Source organism: Aspergillus foveolatus (genome assembly GCF_047715535.1).
Source record: "Aspergillus foveolatus strain CBS 279.81 unplaced genomic scaffold BDW70scaffold_74, whole genome shotgun sequence".
NCBI lineage: Eukaryota > Fungi > Ascomycota > Eurotiomycetes > Eurotiales > Aspergillaceae > Aspergillus > Aspergillus foveolatus.
The window spans coordinates 40654-52887 of record NW_027396138.1 but is presented as its reverse complement, the minus strand read 5'-3'; the positions used below and the strand labels follow the sequence as shown (position 1 = coordinate 52887).

At 50.1% G+C, this 12234-nt stretch overlaps 4 protein-coding genes across 4 annotated transcripts; 2 read left to right on the top strand and 2 right to left on the bottom strand.

The window, feature by feature from the left end:
- Positions 1-321: 321 nt before the first annotated feature.
- Positions 322-2150, top strand: BDW70DRAFT_171437 (uncharacterized protein; the record flags this gene model as incomplete). The annotated part of the gene is made up of 8 exons (XM_073743216.1): positions 322-763; positions 829-897; positions 930-1009; positions 1044-1201; positions 1254-1332; positions 1393-1622; positions 1679-1838; positions 1904-2150. The coding sequence occupies exons 1-8, from the start codon at positions 530-532 to the stop codon at positions 2148-2150; spliced, it is 1257 nt and encodes a 418-aa protein (XP_073592160.1). The 5' UTR covers positions 322-529.
- An 812-nt stretch (positions 2151-2962) lies between these two features.
- Positions 2963-4765, bottom strand: BDW70DRAFT_153422 (major facilitator superfamily domain-containing protein; the record flags this gene model as incomplete). Its single annotated transcript, XM_073739633.1, has 6 exons — positions 2963-3145; positions 3538-3979; positions 4042-4115; positions 4206-4249; positions 4289-4535; positions 4583-4765. The coding sequence occupies 6 exons, from the start codon at positions 4763-4765 to the stop codon at positions 2963-2965; spliced, it is 1173 nt and encodes a 390-aa protein (XP_073592159.1).
- A 1381-nt stretch (positions 4766-6146) lies between these two features.
- On the top strand, positions 6147-7928 carry BDW70DRAFT_171436 (fungal specific transcription factor domain-containing protein; the record flags this gene model as incomplete). Its single annotated transcript, XM_073743215.1, has 5 exons — positions 6147-6186; positions 6265-6612; positions 6648-6784; positions 6850-7002; positions 7035-7928. 5 exons carry the CDS (start codon positions 6147-6149, stop codon positions 7926-7928), a joined length of 1572 nt encoding a protein of 523 aa, XP_073592158.1.
- A 2785-nt stretch (positions 7929-10713) lies between these two features.
- Positions 10714-11613, bottom strand: BDW70DRAFT_113034 (uncharacterized protein). The gene has a single exon (XM_073734590.1). It carries the CDS (start codon positions 11373-11375, stop codon positions 10836-10838), a length of 540 nt encoding a protein of 179 aa, XP_073592157.1. The 5' UTR covers positions 11376-11613; the 3' UTR covers positions 10714-10835.
- Positions 11614-12234: the final 621 nt, after the last annotated feature.

Below are 12234 nucleotides of genomic sequence, written 5' to 3'. Positions count from 1 at the left end.
GGCGCAGACTGGCAAAGCCAACCCATCAAGCTTCACGGGAGGTCGCAAAGAGGAAACTTGAATCATTTTCATCTAGGCAGTTGAGACAGATGATATAGATATCGAAGTGGTGGCCGTTACTTAAACACAAGTCTGACTTAGCCGTGCCTGGAGTGTTTTCGAGATAACCGCTGGACTTGTTGGCCATGACCTCGTCAAGGCGGCTCTACTGACCTTGCCAAAGGCAGTTACTGACTCAGCTTGTCGCATGATTCTCGCATAACCTGCCTGTAACCTGCTTAACACACAACCATTGTGGACAATGTGGACAGGGACGAGTTACTTTGCACCTTGCACGACACCCTTCTTCTTCTAGTACTAAAAGTACAATGCGCATTCCTTTTCTCTTTTCAAGAAGCAAAAATGGAGGTCATATCCTTCCGGTCACTCGGCAATTAGTTCCAACCAGCCGTCCCACACGAATTGGAACACAAGCGATGACTGGTTTCGCTATACAAGAGGCCGGTTTCTCTTCAACGAGACACAGGAAATGTCGATACGTTATATCAGATTTGATATGAACGAGTTGGTGAAGTGTGCTACTGAATCAGTTGGATTGACATTTGCACAATGCATTGGGGTTGAGAAGTTCCCTGATGGGATGTTCAATAAGACCTTCCTCTTCACACTGCACCACGGCACGCAAGTTGTAGGGAAAGTACCGAACCCAAATGCCGGGCGAGCTCACTACACAAAAGCTAGTGAAGTGGCAACAATGGATTTTGTAAACAGAAGGCCATAACTTGTCTTGACCTGGACTATTCAGATTTTATCTAATGTTTCCTCTAGGCCCGGAATGAATTACGCACCCCGGTGCCGAAAGTATTAGCATGGAGCTCCAGAGCAGAAGACAACTCGGTTGGCGCGCCGAATATATAATAATGGAAAAGGTGGCCGGCGTCCAGCTTAGTAAAGTTTGGCCCATAATGGGTATCAGGGAAAGATTTGCACTCACCAAATCAATCTCTGGGTATCATGTCGACATCTTTTACCAAATATGGAAGTCTCTATTACTCATCTGACATGGAATATTCCTATGGATGTGACCTTGTGAAAGGGAGTATGCCTGTACCTAACCATCATCGGTTTGCTGTTGGCCCGTCAACAGGCCACGAATTTCTCGACGATAGTCGGATAGTATTGGATTTTGATAGAGGCCCCTGTATGACTTTATATCTGCCACTTGAAGATATCTGCTTACATGATTATTCCAGGGAATAGTGTAGAGCAGTACAAAGTGGCGGTTGGCCTTCGAGAGATTGCTTGTGCGCAGAATATGACTCAGTTACCTCGGTCCCTAATATCGCTATATGGCTCCGGAACCTACTGCCGTTCGCGTTCGAAAAAGTAAAGCGGCTCTTCGAAAATATCTTCGTCTTGTGAAATACCTTCTACAACGGACCCATCAATCACATCTGCCTTTCTATGGCACCTTGACCTCCATGCAGAGAACATCTTTGTTCACCCTGAACGACCAACGGAGGTGCTTGGTATCATAGATTGGCAGTCAAGTGAATTGTTGCCGCTCTTTGACCATGCACGTTTGCCATACTTTCTTGATTATGATGGTCCTCCATCGACAGGTATTGACCCACCAGCATTCCCAGCCGATTTTGACAAACTCGACCCGGCCAAAAAGCTGAGACCCAGGATCTTTATTTAAAAAGGTCACTCTCGGCGTTGTATCGAAGGTTCACTTACAGCAATAGCATGACATTATTCAGAGCCATGGAATTTCGAGAGGCCACCAGCTGTGAGATGCTCCTTCTTGCTCAAATTATCTATCTAGATGCCTTGAAGTTGAGAAGGAATGACACCCCATACGGGTGTGCAAGCCTCTGGCAACCCGCCGTTTCCGTTGCAGGTCTCTGCTGAATGGGATTTCATTGATTGATGAGGATGCTTCTGGCGCTATCAGAGGTATGGAATTAATGCGGAGCCAAAGACAGTCGCTGGGCCAGATGTGGCCTGACAAAGGCGTTGTACGGCCAGAGCAATATGAAGAAGTAAAAAAGCTTCTAAAGCAAGCAAAGGTTGAGCTGATTGACCAGCTAGCACATTCTGAAACAGAAAAGGTTTCGTGGGAAGAAGCATGGCCATTTGATAGCTAGACCAACAATACATTTTTTGCCTAATGGGTACAAAAACATCTAGAAGAGTGCAGAAATTAAGCTCAGTGGTAAAGAGTCAATGTTTAACAGCCTAAGAAATGTGCCTTTTAGTATCTGCGAGCCAGCTATATAGGAGTGTACCCTGCAGATTGGACTAGGTCTGATCATAGTAATGCTTTTGATCCAATTAGGAGTATGTTTGCCTAAACACATGCTTCTACAAGTATGATCAGACATGGGTTAAAGGTCTTGCGTTTAGAGCCAGCTGCAGTTATTGAACGAGGAGGGTTGTCAATGAAACCGTAAAAGGCCTGTATTAGGACTTGCAGATGCAGGGAATTTATGTAGTAGGTTAGGCTATCTCAGGTGCCAGGACAGGTAAAGTCCTGCTAAACTATACCAATCACCAGAATAACTGGGTCTTTAGATCTAGTTATATTTCATCTAAACAATAAACTCTACTTATAGTCATTTTGGCTTCATCGACAGTATACAACTACAACACCAAACATACACAGCTCGACGATCAAATATAACATCGGTTGACTTGCCTGTCCTTAAAGAGGTAGAGCTCATGGACGAGATACGGTTAACGTGGCCATCTAAACACCAACTCTAACCAATAGTCTGGTTCCTGGAAGAGCCCTCCAGTAATCTGGTGCTGACAAGGCTGGAATTGTTTGTGATGCGTGTGCAAGCCACGAGACCAAACCCCCGTACCATCCTAGCTATATCTAGCAGTGGCAGTCCGGCGTTGCTCCTAGTCCCAGAAAGGAGTCCACTGCCTGCCAGCTTCTCTCTCATAAGGACATCTATTGCCCTATAACTTTGCGCTGCTTCGCACACGCCGAACTCGCTAGCAAGGCGGCCGCGCAGGCAAACAGCCACCACCACCCATTTCGCAAGCTCTCCGCGTACAAATCAATGATGGAGTCATACAGCCTGCCCCCAAATAGGGTCTTGACCCTCTGCACATCCGTAAGGATGACGCCGACCTGCCCCGGCGTCAGGGAGAGATTCCGCAGGTTCGAATGCAAGACGTTCTGATACAATGCGGCGTAGACGGCGATCCCGAAGATATCACCGACCGTTTGGGCGAAGATAACCAGGCCCGTGACGAGGCCGATATGTATTGGCTCAACAGAAAACTGTGACGCTACAAGGAGCCCCTCCATGACTGCGCCCTATCCGATTCCGATGATGATGAGCTCGACGATGGCCTCAGCGCGGCTGGTCGTGCTGCTCCAGCGGGTAATCAGCCCGCCTGCGAGCACGATCAAGCCTGGGCCAACCCAGGCGTTTGGCAAAGTGAGGCCGTATTTGCTGGTAATCCAGCCGGCGAGGGGTTACCGATTTGCAGGCCGAGCATCATTGGGAGGAGAGCGACGCCGGACATGGTTGCGGAGTCGCCGTAGACGAGCTGGAAGAATTGGGGCACGTAGTACATCATTCTGAGGAGATTGGCCCCGTAGAAGAACTCGGCGAAGAGAATGGCCACGATGGCACGGTTGCGGAAGAAGACGGGCGGCATGAGGGGATCTCTGGCGTAGTGCTCCCAGATTGCAAAGGCCAGGAGGAGCGAGAAACCGCCGATAAAGCAGCCGATGACGTGGGAGGAACTCCAGGGGAAGCTGTTGCCGCCCCAGGAGATGGCGAGAAGGAGGCAGACGGTGCCGCCTGTTAGGGTTATGGTGCCGATGACGTCGAAGTTCTTGATACGCTCCTTGTCGATTTTGGGGGTGGGGATGCGCAGGTAGAGAAAAGTGATGATGAGGCTGATGGGGGAGATGCATAAGTTGATATAGAAGCACCAACGCCAAGTGACGGATCTATTGGCAGTGTCGGACTCGTCCAGGCTCTTTGTGCAGCACCATCTGGCTGAAAGACCTACTCAGAGAACGCCCCTCCGAGAAGAGGGCCGGCCACATCAGCAAAGGCCCAAACGAGCCAAGTAACGGAGACATACTTTCCCACATCACGGAGGGGAACTAGGTCGGTAAGGATGACCTTAGCACGTCAGATACTAATTATTCTCTCTTCTGGCAGACAACTCACATTGACCAGCCCATAGATACCACCTCCACCAATGCCCTGGATTACTCAGGACCAGACCAGCATGTTCATGCTCTTAGAGCAACCGCATAAACCGCTTCCAAGGATAAAAACGAGCGTCCCAAAGATGAACATGTTGCACCGTCCAAAGACATCGCCAAGCTTACTGTACAAGGGCAAGACGAGGGTAAATGAGATGAGGAATCCAGTTCCCAGCCAGGACGAATTGTTGTAGGCATTGAACTCGGACGAGATGATGGGAACGGCCGTCGCGACGATGTTGAAATCCAAGGCGGCCAGAAGCATGCCTACGCTCAGGCTGTGCGAGTTCGTCTGAGAGATAGATTAAATTATCATAGATTTAGAAGAGGACGGCATACCCAAAACATAACAATCCAGAACTTAGCGAGCGATAGCCCAGCCTTTGCGCCTGGACTCGTACTTTCCTCTGGAGGCGCATCTTGCTCTGTAGTCACAGACTTTTCAACATCGACAGCATCGGGAAGAACGCCGGTCGTCTTCAATGCACTGTCACTTTTTTCTGGTTCTGGCTGCGCTGTCATGATGGAGTTTCCTGGTAATGGCCGATGATAGGCTTTTTCCAGATGGTTGTGGAGATATTGACCGTTGAATAAGGATGGCTACAAAACAAACAAAGACAGACCAGACGGCATGAATAAGAAAGATATGATTACCTGATTTATTTGTACTTGTCTCCTAAACACCGACAGCGGCCGACATCTGACAAACCTGGCGGCCATATAGATGGCTGTGAGCGGCGGCGAGCGGCGAGCCCCACAGATCTCCCCGACATCCCTGTAAATACACATGATATGATTGGATTAATTACAGTGGTGCCGTTTGCCGCCGCCAATGGGAGCTCAGGGCCTTGCAGGAGATGCATAAAGTGGAGTAAGTCAGTACTGTACTTCTGTAGTGGTTTGAAAGTAGTTTGAAAGTGTACAACACTGACAAAGATGAGGACGAAAGTAAGGACTCTATTAAATCGTATATTAAAAGTCGTATTCATAGTCGTTGTATCTGGCAAGTAACAGTCAGGCTGCAAAGGACATGTGCACCTAACTAGGATTGAGCAGTCTGTATCACCAGCCACGAGGGGAATGGAAGCTGTTCCGCGTACCATTAAGATAGATGATGTTATAGTATAAAATGCACTGTACAACAGTTGCAGACTTGGTTTCTCAGGCTCACACTTTTCGTTCTTTTTCTTATTTAGACCAATCATTCCAGGGGCTAAGCTGTACTAGGTTGACTGTCATTAAAGTAGTTTACAGAGTACTATATAGATAAATTAGAGTCACATATAGGGTATTCTCATGTGTATTCACAGGAGTTTGTCGTATTTTCATCGCAAAGCACCAAACTATATTCAGAGAAGCAGCTGGCGATTCAACGGAGTTTCAACAGAGTTACAACAGTGGACTGTAACAATGAAAGGGCATGTCAATAATTACAACGAAAAAAAATTTCTCCTATGTTGCAGTGTCTTGAAATAGGCATATTCATCCTAAGATGATGTCAGATATTTAGCCACTCTGGTTAACAGTGGTAGAGAATTCATTACCCTAGCTCTGCAGCAGCTAGACACCGTTCCGCAATGGAGTAAAGTTTCAATCCTGCCCTAAGCCCGCTGCAGCCTGAGTTGTAGTATTTGGGCGCGCAATCGAGAATACCCTAAACCGAGTATGCCAGCGCTAAGTAATTGGAGACAGTGCAGAAGCGTACCTCCCAGATCTTACTAGTGCACTTTCTAACTTAACCGCTTCAGGTTTTACTAACAGGTTCTCGATTCCACTTCTTGGTCCTCTACAGCGCCAACCACTTCACCCGACAACCGCCCTCCATCAGTCTAATAAGTACAGGAGCGGGAGCCAGCTCTATAAATCTAGATACCTGAGGACCTCTAGTGAGATTTCTATCAACATGGTTTCGCAGCTTGAGCTCCATACACCAAGCAAACCACGTAAACAGGCCTGTCTGGCATGTCGACGGCGAAAGAAGCGTTGTGATGTGAGTCTCCTCTGTCTACCCGCTCCCATAGCCGTACTTGCGTTGACTGGTAAGGGCTATCGTCCCCCGTGTTCGGTGTGCATTGGATGGGGCGTTGAATGTGCCTACGCGTCGGACCCTCAGCCCTCAATGGGCTACGGATTTCCCAACCCCGACAGCACCCTGGGGATGGACTTGGCCGCATTTGTCCAGAATATGCCCGGCGCTGCATCATTTGATCTTCCCCCGGATCTCGCGCTGATCTCCTCGGAGGCAAACCATGGCGTGCCGGGTCTGGGAAGCAACAGTCCAATGCCGGCGGTGGACCAGCTGCCACTGGCTGGACAGACCGTCCAGCTGATAGACGAATTCTTTGCGCGTTGTCATCCACAGTTGCCCTGTATTCACAACGAGACGTTTCTGGCTCGTATACAGGCCCAGTATCAACGCCGCTAGAATGGGCGATCCTAGCCACCGCAGCAAGAGCACATCGCGACGCGACAGTCTCAAGTCGAGCAGACATATTTCTGCAAGCCGCCGTGGATTCTCTTGCACAAAGTCCTCTTCTTCGAGTAAGCGGTTCTCTGGTTGTGTCTTTTAGTTGTTCAGTGTCAGTAGCGCAAGCTTACAGGGACAGGAAAACGTCTCGAGAGACCTGCAAGCAGCAGTATGGTACGTGTATTCGCTCTACTATTCAGGGGAGATCACGAGAGCTGTTATGCTGTTGGCGCAGGCCTACTGGCTAGCCTGTCTGAACGGACTGGACAGACTGGATGAGCCCGATCCGAACGTCCCGGCAACCATGCACCTCTCCCTATAGAGAAGGAAGAATGCCGAGGGACGCTTTGGGCACTCTTCGTTCTCGACCGACAGATCAACTACCTCATGGGCCGCCACTTTGTCATTGATGATGTGCGATGGTGTGTAAACTACCCACTAGATGATGCATCGTCTCAGAGTCAACATGGATTGCGGCCCGACTTAGAACCGGAACGATGCTACAGTAGCGACTTGGCAGCGCAGGCGTGGGAGAAACCCAACATCGTTATTGGCACTGCTCTACCTCGTCTGGTGTGTAAGGCCAGCGTCATGATCGGCCGCATCGCAACATACAAGAGCATCAACCCCATGCCTAGCGACACCCACGGCGCTCAGAAGCGTCAGGCCGACTTCCGCGAGCTCCAATCTGCCCTCGCCTGCCTCTGGGTGTCTCTACCAGCATGTGTCCACAACGTCTCCGAAGTTCCATCGGGTTGCGTAAACCAGAGCGTGTGGCTGCTGATTACGCTGCACACCTGCTCCACGCTGTTCTTCTATATCACAGACACGGAGCGCAGGAGTCCCGGCAGTGATCAATATCCCACCGAGCGCAAGAACTTCACCTGCACCTACAAATCTGTCAACAAAGACGTGACCGCACTGCGCGCACTGTCGGCTTTTGCGACTGATGCGGTTCTGAACCCAATGCTGGCGCCCTCTTACTTCTCGTGCTGTCGGTTCATTCTACTGCAGTGGCGCCGCTCGCAGCAGCAGGAGTTTCGGTTGGATCTGGGGCTTTTGCTGAGACTGCTGGAGCAGATGGCTGATAAGCAGGCGGGAATGGCGAAAATCTACAAGGAGATCATTGAGCAGGAGTTGGGGAGAGATTTGGATGTGCAGGGTGAAGGTAGCCTTGGTCAGGCCCTGGTGAAGACAGAATACTGCTTTAAGATCTAAGGCGAGGACGAACGGCCAGCTTCAACGGCACTTTCGAGAACCTGGCTCCAATTTGACCAGGAGGCTTCTATCCGGCTTCTATCCGGCTTTAAATCACGCTCGGCCTGAATGTCCTTGGCGGTATACGGTCCATTATGAATCCCCAAAGCCTTGACTTAGGTTGATTCCGGATGAAGTGCGGCCCAGGAACGTTGGAAGTCATGTCCCAATCGGTCAGGTAAAGCGCTACCCCGTCACGTAGTCGGGTTGCGATAGAAGTCGTCAACGCGTCTGGTTGGGTTGTATCCTCTATCACCGGTGTGTTTTCGCCGGAAGTTACTGCAACCATACCTAGCAAACGCCGGTTCTTTCGGCAATCAAGTTCAAGCAGTTATGACCTAGTCAGCCGTCCACGCCAAGGACTATACCATGGAGCCCACAGAAAGCTCACCGAGTGCAGCTCCGGTAGGGGGTTATTTTTCTAGACGGACGCGGAGCTTTTGATCCCTGAGAGGGATCCGGTCCGCTCTGGTTCGTGGTTTTTAACCTTTCAACTCGATGCAATATTGGCGCACCATCCCAGTTACCGGCCAACAAGCGCGAAAAAATTGTTACGGAAATCACTTCTCTCTGGAAAGGACAAGGCAGTGGCATGCTCTCGCACGAGATGGTCCATGATTTCACGATGATGTGGTTGAGAGCAGATATAAAAATGGACGGTATATTGAGGGGTTGCAAAGCTTTACGCTGCTTTTCTCTCATGTCGACTTGAACTCTGCGGATTGAAGGAGTGAAGGCGAATTGCTTCAGCAACAGGTCGAGCCGAGACTCATCTTCTGGCAGGTGACAATGTGCTCTGAGGTTGTCTGCACCAGAGTCTCCTAGAAGTGCCTGACCTGGTTGGCATTCACTGAGGGTACAATTTACGTCTACCGAATGCTGAGCCTGCAGAACTGTGAAAAGTAGATGAGCTGTGCACAATACTGTTGTCAGCTGGCTCTTTGTCTAAGACCCTGGGGGAGTTTGCCTTGTCGGGTTTCCTTGTCCATTTAAGTGGCCTGTGGTTGATGGAATAGGGTTGATATGATACAAGCAGAAAACCTATATAAAGATATCGAAGCTTACCAGCAGTATTATAGTCCAGGTTTCCAAAATACCCCCCAGCGAGACAATTTAGAGTCGTACGATAAGTTTCAGTCGTGCGAGCCTTGGAATGATCATGAATGCATACGCAGAAGAATACTCAACTGGATCGAACTCTATATGAAATGGCTAGACTGCATTAATTGAAGGTTTAAGTGCATCAAGCGTTTGGCGTACTACCCGGTTGTAAAGCTGGTAATGGGCTCTGACACGAATAGACAGCAACCGAGAACGAAAGTACACGTGAAAGCTGAAGGTAGCCATGTTTCTGGCATCACTCAAAGTGACGAGAATTACATTTAGAAAGAAAAGAAGAGTAAAAGGAGAAAGAGTCGTCCTGACCGCTCATTCGAAGCAGTCTCATCGGTCTCACCTTCAGCAGCTGTTTGGCTACATAGGTAAAATGGCTCTAGTATTGCGGAGACAGAACACGAGTCTGATAAGGTATGGGAGCATCTTCCAGCATGAATTGAGCAGTCATGCCATGAAGTCGACTGGTAATATGCCGGTCCTTGTATTCTACCAGTCCCTGCCGCGCGTCAGTCCCACTACGTCCATAGATGCCGTCCACAACCAAATGCTCAGGTCATAACGGCAAGACAATAGCATTATAGGGATAATCCAAGCACAAGCAGCGCAGATGCAGTCTCCTCAGACGGAAATGAGATCATTGAGATTGTGGCAAAAGAGATGAGTATCACCTGCCTCAGCTCTGCATCGCGCAGGAGCTCAGACGGTTCACCGGTGCCGACAGTTCAGCAGCTATTGCTCAACAGTCGGAGTCCCGAATGAACACTTGTATCGATATTGAAAGCAAGACTCTGCTGCGCAAGACTAAGCAGCTGGTATGCGGCCGGGGTCTGATACTAGGAATCTTGTTGGCTGCATACAGCAGACCAGGTTGCGAGTTTGGCATCGCTTCTAGTTGCTACCGGACTTTGCCACTGAGTACTTTACTTCCCCATACCTATATCCTTTAGCAAAGGTTCTGGTATCGAGAGCTCTACTAACCGGGAATCGGTACACCATCTCGACTTTCGAGCATTCCTAACATTCTAGTGGAGAGTACTGATGTGTCAGAGTCGATTACTTCCGGTTCCATCGTCATCGGGGCCAGTTCGTTTCAGACTTCATGACTTGTTGGCGGGCTGTGGATAGTGTGGAAATCATCTCCAGCGCAATGACAACACACTCAGCTTCCATAGACCGCAAGTACACTCGGCCTGGCAATGGAGCAACTCGGTGTTCGCCCGAGCCGTTATAGCGATTAGTCATGTCTTTACCGGAGGGCAAACCCTCCAACGGCACACGACACGATGGTCTTCCCCACCCCGATCTCATTTACGATATACGGAACTGCGACGAACAACGGCTTTCAGACTCAGGGTCAATGACGTCTTCCGAAAATCTTCCGGGCGAGCTCCGTGAATTAAGACGAGGAGATTTACTTCGTAATTTAATTTTGGCAGCCCATGTGGGCCACTCACTGCAGAAGCCAGCTAGGGGCGTTTCAGGGAAGAACAGCGGTGCCGGCACGTGATGCAAACCACGTGATGGCAATCTCCGATCTTCCTTCCCCACCGGCCCACACTGCACTTTTTGGGATTGCCGATTGCGACGAGTGTGAGATTCCCGGGATGAAGGTATCGAGGACTAACACTGGCGCGCCCGGAAGAACGGAGAAAGTGTGAACGCCAAGGGTCACCCAATCTGCCTTGCTATAGCGAATGCGATAATATTCCCAAGTCATACGACGCACTGGCAGCCTTGAAACAGATCCTGAAGTCAACAGAGGGCGAACCACTCAACCTTGGAAGCCGGCCGTCCGGTACCGCCGTTCCAACGGCGGAGAATGGAGATCAGTGTGTGGCCTCCATGATTGATCCATACTTTGACCGTTCTACGCTGACCACAATATGTCATGTATCCTTCAAGAAGCAAGTTTGCCTGAGTCGGCCGCCGTCGCGGGCAAGCTGCATCCAAGCGACCGCTGCACATCGGCTGGCTCGTCATCAGCAGGATAACCGAGCGAACCGCGGTATTCGCCAGATTTTTAGAATCACTAGGACCGATGCTCTTATTGCTCTTATCATAAAGGAGGGTATTGGGTGGAAAGGGTAGAGACCCGAACGGGTGTAGCCCAGAGGCCAGACAACGTGGCAGCCGGCGAGTCGAGCGGGAGTGTGAATTCAGTCCCGAATGGCCTGAAAGCTGGCAGCCTGGCACCCTCACATGGACTTGGGCTGGCATACCTGACCTCCAGAGTCCAGAGAATTCTTCTCTGACCGCACTGGGAGCGAGCCGTATAAGCGCCCCATCACCCATGGCCAAGAGGATACGTTGTCGAATCAGAACAAAGTGCGATTCATACGGGCGTCTGAGAGTCTTCCAGATGACTGATCCAGCAGTGGTGCTTGCATCCGTATGGGCGCCTCACTTTGGTTCTGTATTCTGTCCGTACTCACCTGGCACTACACCGTACTTAATAGTCTTAGTAGTACCTGGTTCTCTGCCGCTGTAACCCGCCCGGCAGCTGACTTTCCTTTCTGGTCACTGGTCGTTTCTCACCTGGGCAAGGCTCAGGCTCTCCCAGGCTCCTCCTCAGGCTCTCAGTCTCACTTCGTACTAGCCTCCTACTCCAGCGTTAGGCTCTCACCCTCTCCTTTCCGTCTTTGCCCCAGGCGGTCTCTTTCGCTAGCGCTCTGATCTTCGCGATCATTATTGATCATGGATCACTGATCGTATTTCTTTTTTCCCTGTTCGAGCAACCCGCCTGCGCATCGCGCAGTCCAGACCTTCTTCACGTCATCCAATGATCCCCGACTGTACCTCTGCAATAACCACCCGAATTTTCAGGCTCCTCCTGTACCTTTTTCTGTCTCAGGCCTTTCCATCTTGACGCCGTAGTCTGTTTGACTAACCCAGATCTGGTCGTAGCGGACTCTGCACCCACGATATCTATCGAGCTCTCCCTCCCCATCACCCTCGACTGAATTCCAATAATCTCATCTCCTGTCAGTCGCCTAGCTGTTGTTCTCGTTTTCTCTCTCTTCTGTTACGTCTCTCCTTCCCGCTCAGTTCCTATACATCCTCCTCGTTTCCTGCTCACATCTACACTACCCACCTAGTATCCGCCCCGTACTACTCTCATCTATCTTATCGGTTCTTTATCTCTATCGTCAAT